The 14,558-nt window shown below is 39.8% G+C and overlaps 1 protein-coding gene across 1 annotated transcript in view; it reads left to right on the top strand.

Annotated features, from left to right (window-relative positions):
- FAM149A (family with sequence similarity 149 member A) overlaps positions 1-14,558 on the top strand; it is a 74,916-nt gene that overhangs the window by 33,248 nt on the left and 27,110 nt on the right. Inside the window, exons 2-8 of the mRNA XM_060246432.1 lie at positions 8,091-8,201; positions 9,638-9,770; positions 11,559-11,701; positions 11,919-12,044; positions 13,123-13,299; positions 13,704-13,894; positions 14,348-14,502. Of these exons, the coding sequence (XP_060102415.1) occupies positions 8,091-8,201; positions 9,638-9,770; positions 11,559-11,701; positions 11,919-12,044; positions 13,123-13,299; positions 13,704-13,894; positions 14,348-14,502 (1,036 nt within the window). The remainder of the gene's footprint in view (positions 1-8,090; positions 8,202-9,637; positions 9,771-11,558; positions 11,702-11,918; positions 12,045-13,122; positions 13,300-13,703; positions 13,895-14,347; positions 14,503-14,558) is intronic.

The following is a 14,558-nucleotide window of genomic DNA, read 5'->3' as shown; positions in this document are numbered from 1 at the left end:
GCAGACCCATTCAAAGTAACACAGTGGAAGGGAGCCAAACTGTACTTTACAGCAGAGATCAACGATTTGATCACTATTCAGTTAACTGAAAATGCTGCCAAGTTAAGCTGCCAGTTTTCTTGTGGGGCATTTGTGCGTGCTATGTGTTTAACCCTTCCCAGAGTCAGTATGGTATAGTCAGTATGGTATAGTGGTTAAAGAGTTATACTAGAATCGAAACATAGGTTTTGAACTTATTTGTTATGAAGCTGAATCTGACATAAATGTCATTTTCTTGGCCAAGCCCATGTGTGCTGTAAAATGTAACTCCATGAACTGGAGATATAAAGTTTATAAAGGATACAGGCAAATCCAATTTAACGATATTATTCTTTCACTCAAAATACAACAAAAGCAATTGATTCCAAACCAACTGATTTACTGGGAAGCCCACAAAAGCTCCAATAAATATATTTAATCATATGCAATACTAGGTTTTTCCCAAGGGGTACCATAAAAGGAGGAAGTCCCTTAAGTTTCCATACATACCAATAGCTTGTAGGCTGGTTCTAGCCCTTGGACCTTATGTATGACACCCCTGATAGAAGACCTCGTTTTGAATCTTTACTCTGAAAGCTTGCTGCATCGGGTCAGTTACGCATTCTCAGCCTAAGCAACCTCACAAGATTGCTGGAAGATAAAATGGAAGAGAAGATATTATATAAGCCCCTTTGGGTCCCTAGTGAGAAGAAAGGCATGGTATAAACTAATTAAAATAAAATAATCAAAATACTCATCCTGATTTTCATGTTTGTATTATGCGGGTAATGTATTCCCACCTTTTCACAGCTCATCTACCCAAAGCTGTCTCATACTGTTGAGAAGAATTGGCACTCATTTGATCTTTGCAGAGCACTTTGCATTTATATCAGAAGGACCAAGCCATTTAGGAAGTCATTTTTGTGGCTTTTCATCCAGGAGTCAAGGGAAAAAAGCAAGTGGCTAAAGAACTGCATCTTCTTAGCATCTGAATCTCAAGATCTTCAGTTCTCAGAGGAGATCACAGCTCATTCAACAAGATGTGCTTCTCCGTCAGCAGCATTCGACACAAATGCATCCTCTGCTGATACCTGCAAGGCTGTTATTTGGACCTCAGTGTCAACATTTATCAGGCACTACAAGTTGGACGCTATTGCTCTAACTGATGTAGCTTTTGAGCAGAGAGTCCTATAGCAAGTGGTCTAGTCCTACTGTTATCTCTGTGCTTGGCAGTCACTTTCCCCTTCCCGGATAAGATGGGCTTCGTACCATAACCACCATATCAGAGTGTTCTCCTCCCCTTGAGGAAGAACAGAACATTGGACTTAACACAAAGCTTCCTTCTTATCGAGGGTGAGGAGGACACTCTGGACCCATGCAAGTTGGAGGGTCTCTGTTTTGCCTATTACACTTGCTAAGGGGTGACTGACTGCCAATCTCCATGTTCATTTTCTTTCACTGTTCTAGATTGTTTTAATGTTGTTAAGTTAGTGTTTACTGTTTTATATTGTTAAATTTAAAGGCTTTTAACCACTGTATGTTTTATAAAATGTTGTTAGCCGCCCTGAGCCTGCCGAGGTGGGGAGGGCGGGATAGAAATAAAAATTATTATTATTATTATTATTACCTGTATGGTTTGTTTCATAGGGTTCTGAAAACCTTGTTGTCTATCTGTCTGTCAACCATTGTGGACTGTGGAAGTCTCCAGACTAGAGTGGGCTTCCCCCTCCCACCCCTGGATATGGAAAGTGCAATCAATTTCCTGCCTCCAGTGATTGCAGGAAGAGGAGCTCAGGCACATTGGAATGTCCTTACCCTCGAGAAGAAGGAACCTTCACTGTAAATTCATTGTTTCAGTCTCAGCTGACGCTATTGCACAAGGGTTGTTGTGAGGATAAAATGGAGGAGAGAAGAATTTGTAAGCTGATGTGGATCTCCGCTAGAGAGAAAGGTGTGGTGTAAATCAGGCGTCCCCAACCCCTGGGCCGGGGACTGGTACCGGGCTGTGGCCCGTTTGCAATGGGCCATGCAGCCTCACTGCCCCCCCCCATGGTGCTTCCTCCTCCCCCCCCCCTTTTCACTATTTTAAGGGAAGGGAAGGAGCCAAGGGCAGCATCGCTCGCCACTACTGCGGTGGTTTTCCCACAGATCAGCTGATCGGCTGGGGGGGGGGGGTCGGCCTGGGAGGCACTTCCCAGCCCCTTCCCCGGCTTTAAAATGGTAAAAACGGGGGACGAAGGTGGCAGCGATGCTGCATGGGAGGGGCGGCGAAGGAGGAAGGAGGAACACGGGGGAGAGGAGGTGGCGAGGCTGTGCAGGGGGATAAAAAGGGAGAAGGAAATGGGAGGCACCACGGGGGGCAGGGGAGCAGGTTGAATTGGGTGCCCTCAGCCTGCCAGCCCTTGGGCCGTAATCGGCAGGCCGGCCCTGGGGCTGTAATCGGTGGGCCGGCCCTGGGGCCCTAATTGGCGGGCTGGCCCTGGGGCCGGTCCCTGAAGCCAGAAAAGGTTGGGGACCACTGGTGTAAATCACTAAATAAATATAGCATCAACAAGAGGCGTTACATTATTTTCCTGTGTGGAAAAATAATTTGGTTGCAGGTTCTGGGAACTGTATTTTTAAAAGCTGGGGCATGAATATGCAAGAAAGAATTCTTTCTGTTTGAGAAAGACCACACTTGCAGGATTTTGTTTCCTTTGTAACTTCTGGATCTTAAAAAAAAAACCGAGCAGGAATCCACAGGGGAAATTGGAGGGAACCATGGATCAAAATGCGCACATGCAGCAACTGGTGGAGAATTGATCACTTGAACTGGGGAAAGCAGAAACTTGGGGGTGGAGTGACTGCTAGTGAGGAATCAGTATTGGTGCATTATTGTCTTTTCCACTAAGCCATAGAGGACAGCTGATTGGTGTGTTTACACATCAGTATCACTTAGGGTTTGGGGCATTGACAGAGACCACATAAAGCAGTAAATCAGTAGCATAGAACTATCACATGGAAGCATTTAATCTTCCTCCATATGGATAAAGGCATTGTGTGTTTCTTAGAGCAGCAGATAATCAATTCTTATGCTCCAAACCAATTAAAGTATCCCTAGTATCTACTCTCTGGCTGTATAACCTAATTTTAGAAAAGAGATTTAACTACCTTCCTTTTGGTCCAATTTTGGCCTGGTGGACCCAATGTTGTCAGAAAAGAGTGGGGTTTGCTATTAATTATCCACATGAATGTATGCTTTTTTTTTTTAGTACTTTAACCTATATTTAAAGGAATTAGAATACATTTATGCAACAAATAAATGTGCTAGGAGTTAGCCTATCACTCTCTTCTGCTATGTATTGTTCGAGAGAAAGACTTCCTTGAATGAAGAATGACTTTTTGTGATGGAGAATTTCTCTATTGGAGAAAAGACTGGGTTTGTCAAAGAAGGTCTTTCTGTGTTGGAGGAAAACTTGGTGGAAACCCTAGGTTTACATCACCATAAGTACCATTTTCAGACTTTTGCTCTGTACATCAAAGACATGGCAATGTCTGCATTGTAATAAATGTCTGCCTTGTGTCCACCATGCTTTTAAAAAGTGTCATCCATATCTGTAACATATGGAAATCAGTATAGGGGCAAAACACAATGTGACATTTTTATATTGGCATTGGGTGGATTATTTGCCCCATTTTGGATATCTATATACACAGACTACTAGCCTGGATATGGCAGTTCATCAAATGTAATAAATAATAATGATAAACTGCAGATTCAAATGGAGCAGATAATGTCCTCACAGCCATTTGAGCTCAGGATAATGGTGTATGGGAGGGGGACAGAAGTGCATCCTTCCCCTGTGTCATGGTCCCAGTGATGCCATAAAGTAGTTCCTGCAGCTGCTTTATGCCTGCAGGGAAAGTGAGTTCCCCAGACCGGACTCATTTAGAAACCTAATTAGTATGGCCACATAATGTATTATTTTAAGGAATGGCAGATCTCCCTACAATTCTATTCCCTGTTAAATATTTGAAGAGAAATTGGCTAATACAATGCACAACTTCTACCTTCCTTAGCTTCTCTTTAGTTCCAAAAAGGGAATTTGCTGTAGCAGCATGCATCTTCCATAGTCAATCCATCCCCTCCCCCCCCTTTCTTTCTTCATATCTGCCATGGTACAAGTGCTGCTGTATTTTGAAGGTTCACAGATGAGCGAAGAAGCTACATGAGTAATTATATAATGGTCATTAGCACTTAGGAAGTTTATGATGGGTAGAAGGTGCCATAATATTAATATACACTGAAAAGAATCCTTGCTTTTTCTCTCTGAGTGATGAAACTGCTTGCTGACTGATAACACAATATAATTCTTGGTTAGTCAACAGATATTCGTGTGCACTCAGCATCAGATCGTAAATCAGATAGTAAATCAGCACAGGGTCAGACAGGAGGCGCTTTTTTTGCAGAGCTGATACTCTGTTAATATTAGCAAAACATGACCTTTACAGCTTCTGCTTCCATTGTAGAAGGGCTGTTCCCTTTTAATGCAGCTGTTTTGGAATTCAGCTTGCCAAAAGATGTGTTTATATCTGGCAGGAGCTCTCTGGGAAGCTCCAGGAGCAGCATATGAGACACAAGCAGAGCCAGAACTGCCTCTGCAGATATCCTTCTTTTCCCCTCCCTTTCTCTTTCATATAAAAGCACGCACAGACACACACACCCCTCTCTCCTGGAGGGATATGGAAGATCATGTGCTGAAAAGAAATGATGGTGTGTGTTTGTTTGTGGGAGAGAGAGAGGCAGAGCAGAGCTCCTGAGGAGGGGAGGGGCAGAGAGCCTCCCTAGGCTTTTCATGCGCTTTGTTGGAGGGGTCCGGTGTTCCTGTGAGCTGCCTGTGGCTTCCAACCCTCGGCAGCGAAAGCTAGAGCCAGAGCTTGTTGTCATAGGGTAAGTCTGAAGTTCTGGGGCTGAAATGTCAAATTTCTCAGAATGTGTGTGTGCGTATATGGATATATTCTCAGCTGTCAGGCCTCTGGCCGTTCTCACGCCCACTTACAATAGCAACAATCTCAGCCTTAATGTGTGCAAGCCTTAAGCAGAATTTGTGCAGGGGGTGGGGTCGGGAGAGGATGCTTTGTATAGCTCCGTACCTGCGTTCATCTAGTAGCTGTGATTAAATGTAAATACAGTGCTTGCTTGTAAATACTGCATTTGCACCAGGAGGTAAAATATATATCACAGTGCATGCGCACAATGTCCATAGTAATATTGTAAAAAAATAGTTTAAGTTTAAAAAAAGGTTTGTTTCCCTTTTATGTTGCATTTTACACTGCCCACTCTTGAAGATCTTGGGCTCCTCCTCATGCCTATTCAACAGGGTTTATGCCCAGGAAATTGTTTTTAAGATTGCAGTGCCAACATACTAATGCTGTTGCTCTAAGAGTGCAGCAAGGCTGCTGTTCCCATTTTGGAATATTTTCATAAGGCAAGCCAACCTACGTAAGTGGTAATAAAGCCTGTTTGGCATGGGCAAATAATTAGCAGGCACATATATTTCTTCAGGAGAAAATTTAGCTGAAACAGTTTGCATGTGCCTTAATGTATTTCCTCTATTTTGGGGCCACAGGGATCTCCATCAGAAAAACAAAATGTATTATTTCTAAGAAAATAATGCTGAGATTTCAAATTCATCCTCTCACCTCCAGCAATATGTGCATTTTGTAAGCAAGTGGTAGATACTGTATTTTCATTTAAAGTGTCCACTGGAAGAAGCTTTTAATCAGTAACTACCTTGTAGGTAAATGAATAAACAGACTGCAGAAGTCTGTAGAAGTAAACAGCCCAGAAAACAGAAACCTGTGCCATGAACCTGCTCAGTATGCATTATACTGGTGGCATTGTTACTGTATTTTATGGAGGTGTCTGCCTTTTATGTGTTTTGTTTTTTCTTGTAGCAGTGGCCAAAACATGCTTTGGTTATGCTAAAATAGTATAAGACATCTGTATTTAAAAATATACATGCAATAAGGTAAAGGATTAAGGAGCTGCAGCTGGCAGGTATATACATATATACTTTAAAAAAAACCAAAACACAAGCATTTGTTTCCTAGACTGTGTAGTTGTCTCTTTGCAGGGGCAAAAAAAGAGAATAACTTTCATTATAATTTTCAGGCGTTATAATTTTCAGATTTAGTTTGCAATGTTCGAGAAGGTGATTCAAACAGATTTTTCTTCCCCTGCAAAAGATTGCATTAAAATTTTAAAAGTATTGTGATGGAAATAATAATCATAGATCCAAAAATAAAAGATTACTCATTTTTGGCTAAATATTTATTGAACATTTGTTTCCTATTTCCCCCCCGAACAAACTCAAAGCAGATTACATCGGTAAAGAATACATGTTCTTTACAGAAAATGAACCAAAAAGCAAACACAGCAACAAAATATGTCTCATGCTTTTGTGCTTGCACCTCTTGCTGTGTCTGAGGTTTATAGTACCTGCAACAGGAAAGGAAAAGCAAATGCTCAGTAATATATGACTGCTGGAAAAGATGTTCCTCCCAATTCTTTTCTAATTGTTAAGAAGTACTTAGCATACATCATATAAGGTGCTTTAAAGCATTTCATACAGATTGTAATCCTTAGAATTGTCTTATAAGGTAGACATGTATTATTATCCCTGGGCACTTGGGCCACTCAATGCATTTGTCAGAAGTTAAATTTATTCCAGGATTTTTTAAGCTCACAGAGCACATGTTCTAAAACAATTTGTTCTAGATTGCAGGTTAGATCCAGCCCTCTTTTCTGCTCAGTCTGCCAATTCCCTTTCTTATTGTAGCCACTGTTTCACATGTCTTTTTTTTCCAGGCAAGACTCAGAGCCCTCTCCTCCATTTTTTTCCAGTGGAAAAACTATAAACCCTATTACTTTATACGTTTCAAGGTTAAGCTTTGGATCTCATGCCAGATTCCAGGCCTTTGCCTTGGTGATCCCGGAGGGATGCTCTGTCCTTTATCTTAGCTGTTGAAAAAGCATGGCCTTCTTTGTTGCCTCTAAGTGCAAACCTGTTAATTGGGGGCAGAGACCTTATTTTTTTGGTAGGTACTTAGTGACTTTCAGCAAATGCATAAGAGACACCCCCCCCCCTTGCAACAAATCCTTAACCTTGTTGCTTGTCTATTTTGGGCTGTTACAATTAAATACAATGTGTTTCCAGGATTCTTATCCGAATTTCTTCTTAGATTTTGGAGTTCTTAATGGGGCCTTGTTTTTGAAAAGATACATGAAGAATTTTCCATCCTTGCTCTATCTGTATACCTGCATGTATGTTTTATCACACACAAATGGATGGAAGAGAGCACGTAAGGTACATGTATCGGATTTAAACACCATTCACCAATTATCGATATAAGCATTGTGTTTGTGAAATTACCAGAATATCTGCACAGTGTTATTCCGTTCTGCATAAAAATATATACATTGAGGATACTTTTATTGTGCTGGCATCCTTCAGAAAATATTGTAAACACTGAAGGTCCAGTAGGTAGAACCTCTGAGAGTCAAGCCCAAGCCACTCAAACCCTACACAAAAATGTGCATAAAGTACTTGCTGGCAGACCACTTGATGACATGGAGGTGGGGATTGTGGCTCAATTTAAAAGTAAGGCAGGGAGGGTTAAAATTGCTTGCCTGTCTGTTTAAATTGGCCCTCCAAAATTATATGTGTAGTGTAAAACATGCCAAAACAACTTCTGCTGGAGCCATACATTCCTAGTATGCCAACACTGCAAAAGTTGTGGCTCAGAGCCTATTTTAAATGAGAAGCTGGCCTTGTAGAACATTATTCAATTTTAGCTGCCTGGTATCATGTATAAACTAGGCCTAAGTGGACTTTTAAGTGGAGTGTGCAGATGTCTGCAACTATAAACTTCGTTTGAATCTTGATACACTCTTTTATTCAGGGTGGGTGGTAGCATGTGGCGGGGGGGTGTGTGTCAAAATTTTGATTCTGTGCAAGAAAGTGCAATTAATCACATCCATTTTTAAAAAATCTTCTCCCCCCACCCCACACCTTCTTTATTTCTTTCAGAAGAGGACTGTCCAAAGGATCTTCAGACCATGGGTTACAAGAAAAGAGTGAAGAGTCTCTCCCAGCACCTTTCACCAAAAGCATCCAAGAAGCAATTAACAACTATACCTTGTATGAGTTAACTTCTGGAATCATGTTGATTTAAAAATAAAACATGTAAAGTATGGCCTCAAAGAGTTGAAAAGAACAGTGTAACTTTGTATGTCTTGAAAACATAGAAATTAGCTTTCAGTAGCCTAGAACTGGAGCATGACCTGTTATGTATTAAAAATCATCTCATCATCAAGGTCTTGGTTATGACTTTGTATTACTAAAAAATCACCCAAACTTTAAATTTGATGATGTTGAAAAAAATAGCAAATGCTTTGCAGTATCTTGATTCTGGGCTTCTTTTGTTTCTAAGATTCATGGAGCTCCTTGTATATTTTCTACATGTCTGAAATCATCAGCTGCATTTAATAATTGCCTTTGAATTTATTCTAGTTAGGATCCAAAGAACTGTGAAATCAATAATAAAAGACCAAGGGTACATTAGGCCTATTTTTCCCAATTAACAACCTCCAGTTCCCTTGTATGAACTGGAGTGTATTTTAGAAAACACAGTGATGGGAATAAGCTTTCTGGCCATGCGCATGATATTTTAAAAAAAGAAACCAGCAGAACAATGAAAGAGGATGGAACAAGTCTGTTCACAGGCCTCAGATTCAGTGGGAGCTCACAAGAGCGCAGCTCCTAAACCTTTCTGAGAGTTCCTCCTCCTCCTGAGAGTTCCTTGTCCATTGAATAGTATGTGCAGATGCATAACAATCCCTGGATGAGCTCCACCACCTATTTTTCTACAAAATACCACTGTCCATATCAATGGTATAAAATAACCTGGTTTGGATAGCAAACAGCATAAGACTTTCCTAGTTCCTTCTTTCTGTTACAGCCCAGTGAGCCTCTCCCCCACCCCCCAATTCTAGAGGTAAGGGAAGAGGAGCTCCGTTTACAGTATCAGGGGCATTGACAAAATTCTTCCATCCCTCTGCCAATAGAACTGTTGTTCCACCTACCATTACTGTGGCAGAAGAGTGCTTGTAGTCCAAAGTGTATCTGTGAATGGAGTAGGTAGCTAATGCTTATTCACAGAGCAGGAGAAAAGTTGCGTAAAGTATTTTTTTTAATGTATTGTATATTGAAACTGTGCCTTAACCTGTTCACTCATCTTTTCCCACCAGTATCAGTCAACTGTTTTTTATATATTTTAATTGCAAAAAAGTTTTAAGTAGTTCAATTCCACATGTTATTAAAGTGTAGTGCCCATGGAAGACTAAAGACTGTGCCCATGAAAGGTAACTTGCATGGCTTCCCCTTCCTGAGGCAGTCTGAATTACCACCCAAAATCTTGTTTGTGGGAATCTCTCCCGGAAGCAGTACTTCAGAGGTCATTTCAACCTATCATGGGAGGAGGCAGACACAGAGGTTGCACTCCATTGAACCCAACCCACTATTCTTAAACAAATGTAGTGTGAAACATTAATTTTACATTTTGTTTCTGCCCACAGTGTTTCTGTTTCAACGTTCTCATCTAGTGGGCAGACAACACCCACCGACTTGAATCGTTCCTGGTCAGGGATACAGAGTTACAATACTGGCCCATCTACAGAGAGAAGCTCAGTATACTCCTGGAGGGACGATGTATGTCATCATGTATTGTTAATAACTTTTATGTATTTTCTCCTGGTGGAAAAAAAATCTCTAAAAATATTTTAAAGTGTCTGCCTTATAAATACACTTACACCATGATGCCAGCTGTATTTATTGGGAAGGTCAATCATCTTTTTGAGCTTAACTAGATCAGAAGCTGTGTGGTAAAATTTTTAAAAAGCATTTTAGTGTAGATATCTCAGCTACCCTTTTTCTTTTTATTATCTTCACTTTTAAAGATCCTTCATCTTCAGTCTCCTAAGATTACGCTTTATGATTATATTAGTAAACAAATATTGTTTTTTCCCATTCTCATATTAATCTTCTTTGGACTCTGCTGCTACTCAGCTTTCCCCAGCACTGTCATCAACATCTGATCTTGTTGGTCTGCCTGATCTCTGTTCTTGTTTGCTTTTCTTTCTTGAACCATGGCACCCTCGCTGCCTCTCCTTTCCTGTTTTCAGCTCTATGTTCATGCGTGCTGTGAGAGCCAGCCTCTTTCTGATAATTTTATATTCAAGGATTTGTTTCTTTCTAATGCCTTACTACTTTCCGCTAAGTAAACATATTTCTCTAAGCTTATCTATTTCCAGTATTTTTTTCTTTTTTTCCTTCTTCTAATCCAATTTTCCATTTATTATCAGTGCTTGGTGGATCAAATTTCAAATGTTGTGGGTTTCTTCCTTTCTTTCCTAATTCTAATCATTTTCTTTGTTGTTCCACTTATGAAATATTTTTCTTCATTTCTCTTATTTTGACAATCTTGTTCTGTTTATATTCCTATAAACCAGCTATTTGTAAGCATCAGCCTCTCTCCTTTATTAAAATCTATTGCTCCTTATAGTTTTACTTTCTGTTACATCTTTTTAATTTTGGATTCTCTTCTCTCATTTAACCTTCCTTGCTTTGCCATTGTTTTCTCCATTACTAGCATCCTATTTGATCTGTGTCATTCTATATGATCTTTCCCTATGAAAACGTTAATGTCTTGCTGTTACTCAAAATGCCTCAGTTTTCTTTCTCCTGCTTCTCTTATATTTCTTTTAGTCTGGTTTGCTCTTGTCATGGTGTCACACTAGTTGTATTTCATTTTTAATAATCTCTTACATGTAAATTTTCCACTGTCCATGTAAATTACACTGTAAATTTTTATTTGACTTCATACAACCTTGATCATTCTGTTATTGTCTGTTAGTCTTCTATTCAGTGGGGTATATTCTCAAGAAAGTGTTCTTAGGATGGCACTGTTAGCATTTTAATTAATGCATGTTTCTACTCCCTTTTCATAGGCTTATGGTATCTGGAACCTAATTTAAATTACTGTAAACCATATTTTAGAAGAGCCCGTGGTGCAGAGTGATAAAACTGCAGTACTGCAGACAAAGCTCTCTGCTCTCGACCTGAGTTCGATCCTGGTGGAAGCTGGGTTCAGGTAGCTGGCTCAAGGTTGACTCAGCCTTCCATCCTTCCGAGGTCGGTAAAATGAGTACCCAGCTTGCTGGGAAGAAAGTGTCGATGACTGGGGAAGGCAATGGCAAACCACCCCGTAAAAAGTCTGCCATGAAAACGTCATGATGTGATGTCACCCCAGAGTCGGAAACGACTGGTGCTTGCACAGGGGACTCTCTTTACCCACCTTTAAAATGTATTTTAGTGGTATTGAATTTGATGTCCAAACAATATTTTGAATTATTTGTGTCTGTATTCAATTTTATCTCCGTGACTAATGCATTTTTTAGTTTTGAATACGTATAGAAATGACAATCTTAACATTCTTAGGAATTTGATAAAGCTAACACACAAAGAGTGCATCAGTTATTTTGGGATGTGGATGAAATGCTGTTCGAAGGCAAAGTGAGTTCCCAAACTGAGAATCTGAGGGCAGAATGTAAAGATTGGACCAACAGATCTCTTCACCTAAGGCAAGTCTTTATATACTTTGATTATTTTATCTGTCTTGATGTTTGGGCTGTTTCTTTCTAGAGCTATTTTTCTCAAACATGTATACAGTTTGCTTTTTTATTCATTAGCTTAAGCAGTGAACATTGTATGATGTCTGTTGTAGCCACCAAACTGAATTTTAGTGTTTGAAATTCTAGTGACCATTTCAGTAGCAATTCTTAATTTGATCTTTTGCAGGATCTTGGGAAAACAGCTCATTCTTCCTAATGATGAAGGCTTTCAGCACTACCAGAGAAGAAATGCCAACTCTGTATGTTCCAGATCCTTACCTAGTTTGAGTGAAATGACCAGCAGTATGAAAGAGTATGTTGACCCTTCAGTGTGATCTGTCACTTAATTCATATTCTTTATATATGATGTTTGAAAGTAATATGTATTTTTATATAGAACTATGTCAAGGACCCATGCTGGGTCCCTCTGAGCCACTACCCCCTTGAGAAAGCATGCAGTGCTCAGAGCTCTGGGTCCTCAAGGTTATCTGCACACAAGGAACCATATATATATAAAACATATTAAAGTTTATTTAATATTTATGAAATAAGATATCACTAGGCAACAAAGTCTCTACTATCCTGCAAGAAAGTAGGAAAAGCTAACTTTGCTATCTAATACTTTAATACCAGGTATTAGGTGGCACACCTTTCAGAGGCTTACACATTATCTATGTAGCAGTCCATTTCAATGCAGCTTAGCAGAGCCTGAGTCACGACCCAGTCGAATGATTAAGTTAGCATGTCTCTTTTCTATGGCTTAATAATAATCTTTGGCCATCTGGCATCAGGTGATCTCCCAAACCCAATCAAGGAGATCACTTGATGGAACCCTCTAGAAGATGATGACTTCTGCTTCCCCCCTCCTATCTAGTTACAGAACTGAACACAAGTTCCCAGGATTATCTAATTATCACATTCTTGAAACTGGCCTTGAAAGAGAGAAGGATGTTGTAGGCAGGGAGGTCCAATTATGGACAACTGCAAGCGTAGCAGTTCTACCAGTATAGCAATATAACTAAGCTTCTTATTGTTTTACTCTTTTAAAAACATCTTCACTATTCTGCATGACAATTTACTACCCAGCTTCTATATATGCGAGGTATGTAAGATTCTGTTTCTGTTTCATTCTGTCTGAGGACGTGTGCTTGGCACATGAAAGCTCACGCTTTGAATAAAACTTTGTTGGCCTTAAAGGTGCCACTAGTCTCCAACTTTGTTTTATTGCTTCAGGCCAGCATGGCTGCCCACCTGGATCTAACAAATGCATAGTGAGGGAACTCATGTTTCTCCCAACATATTCCAAATTGTAACATAAGTAGCTCATTCTGAAGAACTTTTCATTCAGTTGTAATAAGGCGCTTTTTCTTGTGTCTGGAAAATGTTTTTAGGTTATGCATTTCGGGCTCTAAACTGATCCCCGCAGCATCTCCAGGGCACAAGGCATTCAGCGCTGATTCATCAGGGATTCCTGTAGCTGAGTCATCTGTGTATTCATTTTTGGAAGAAGAAATCTATGATGCAGAGGGGAAAATTGAAGAGTATCTTGCATTTGACAACAAGGAACTGTAAGTACTCAATTTTTTAAAAAATAGCATAATAAAAATGATTAAGAACTTTAGGGAAAGAACAGGCTTCTGTGTACTAGCTGATTTCTATATTACAAAGCAGCACCATACATGTGTGCCACTTACAAAGTGGTGAAATGAAACCCAGTGTCAGTGATAACATGTAAACAGAAAAACATATGCTACGCGTATTGAGTACAGTTTTATGCTCACAAGACACTACAGCTTAGAGGGAGCATTAGATATAAGTATTTTAATATATGAAAGATCTCTACATCTCATTAGAATTTAGATGTGAAACAGCTGGTCAGTTTTAAGCAAATCCAGTAGACGATACAAGTTAATGAACTATTAATAAAGAACAGATAATGTTTGTTAATAAAGCTTCAGTTTGCTTGAACTAGTGATGATGAGAGTTTGGAGCAAAAGAAATCTCGGCGTGCTCAGAAGAGGACGAAGCGTGGCATTCCTCCAGTTTCCCCCAATGCCTGCATCAAAGATACTGTCAGTGCAGAGATATTTGATCACGTCTGGAAGAGTGTGATTGAAGTACTGGAAGAACTAATAAGAAAAAGCTGGGAATCAGCTATTGCAGGTAATTGGAATGTTTCTGTGGAAAGCGCTTTAGAAATATTGTTTAAAGCTATTAATTTCTGTTCATGGCTAGAAATTCAAACCATTCTAACTGTGGTTGAGAAATGTATAGCTAGTTTGTGCTAAAATATACTTCCGAATCAGTCTCTGGCCTTGCTTCTGTTGCATTGCTGTTGTCCTGTGCAAACATCATGCTGGGAACGATGGCTTGCATTAGCCCTACTGGTTTGCATTGGTACATATGCAACAGAAAATCATGGTTAAAATTGGGATATGAAAGAGAAATTGCTTTGTAGGTTGGGATGGAGAAGGGAACATGAAATCCTGAGACTGAATTTGCTTTGCAAGGAGCCAGCATTGTATTTAGATTGGACATATTTGAATAACTGTAATGTTGCACATCACTGCTAGTTCATATGTATGTTTGATTCAATTTTTTTTAATGATTGTCTAGAGAATGACAAACAGATGGAGAAACTGAAAGCTATTGGAAATAAATTGCCACATCTGTCTGTCCCTCGTGTTACCGTAGATACATCAAGCGTACCTCCATCAAGAGGGTCAGAGGCTCGAGTGGCATCTTTTGGCTTACACTTTGTCCCATCACAGGTAAATAAATTCCAACTAGAGTCCTGGTAGTCCAGAATTTGAAATTCAGCTTTTCC

The sequence above is a fragment of the Heteronotia binoei genome, chromosome 9 (assembly GCF_032191835.1).
Source record: "Heteronotia binoei isolate CCM8104 ecotype False Entrance Well chromosome 9, APGP_CSIRO_Hbin_v1, whole genome shotgun sequence".
NCBI classification, from domain to species: Eukaryota; Metazoa; Chordata; class Lepidosauria; order Squamata; family Gekkonidae; genus Heteronotia; species Heteronotia binoei.
The sequence above is the reverse complement of the archived record's forward strand: the minus strand, read 5'-3'. Positions and strand labels throughout refer to the sequence as shown.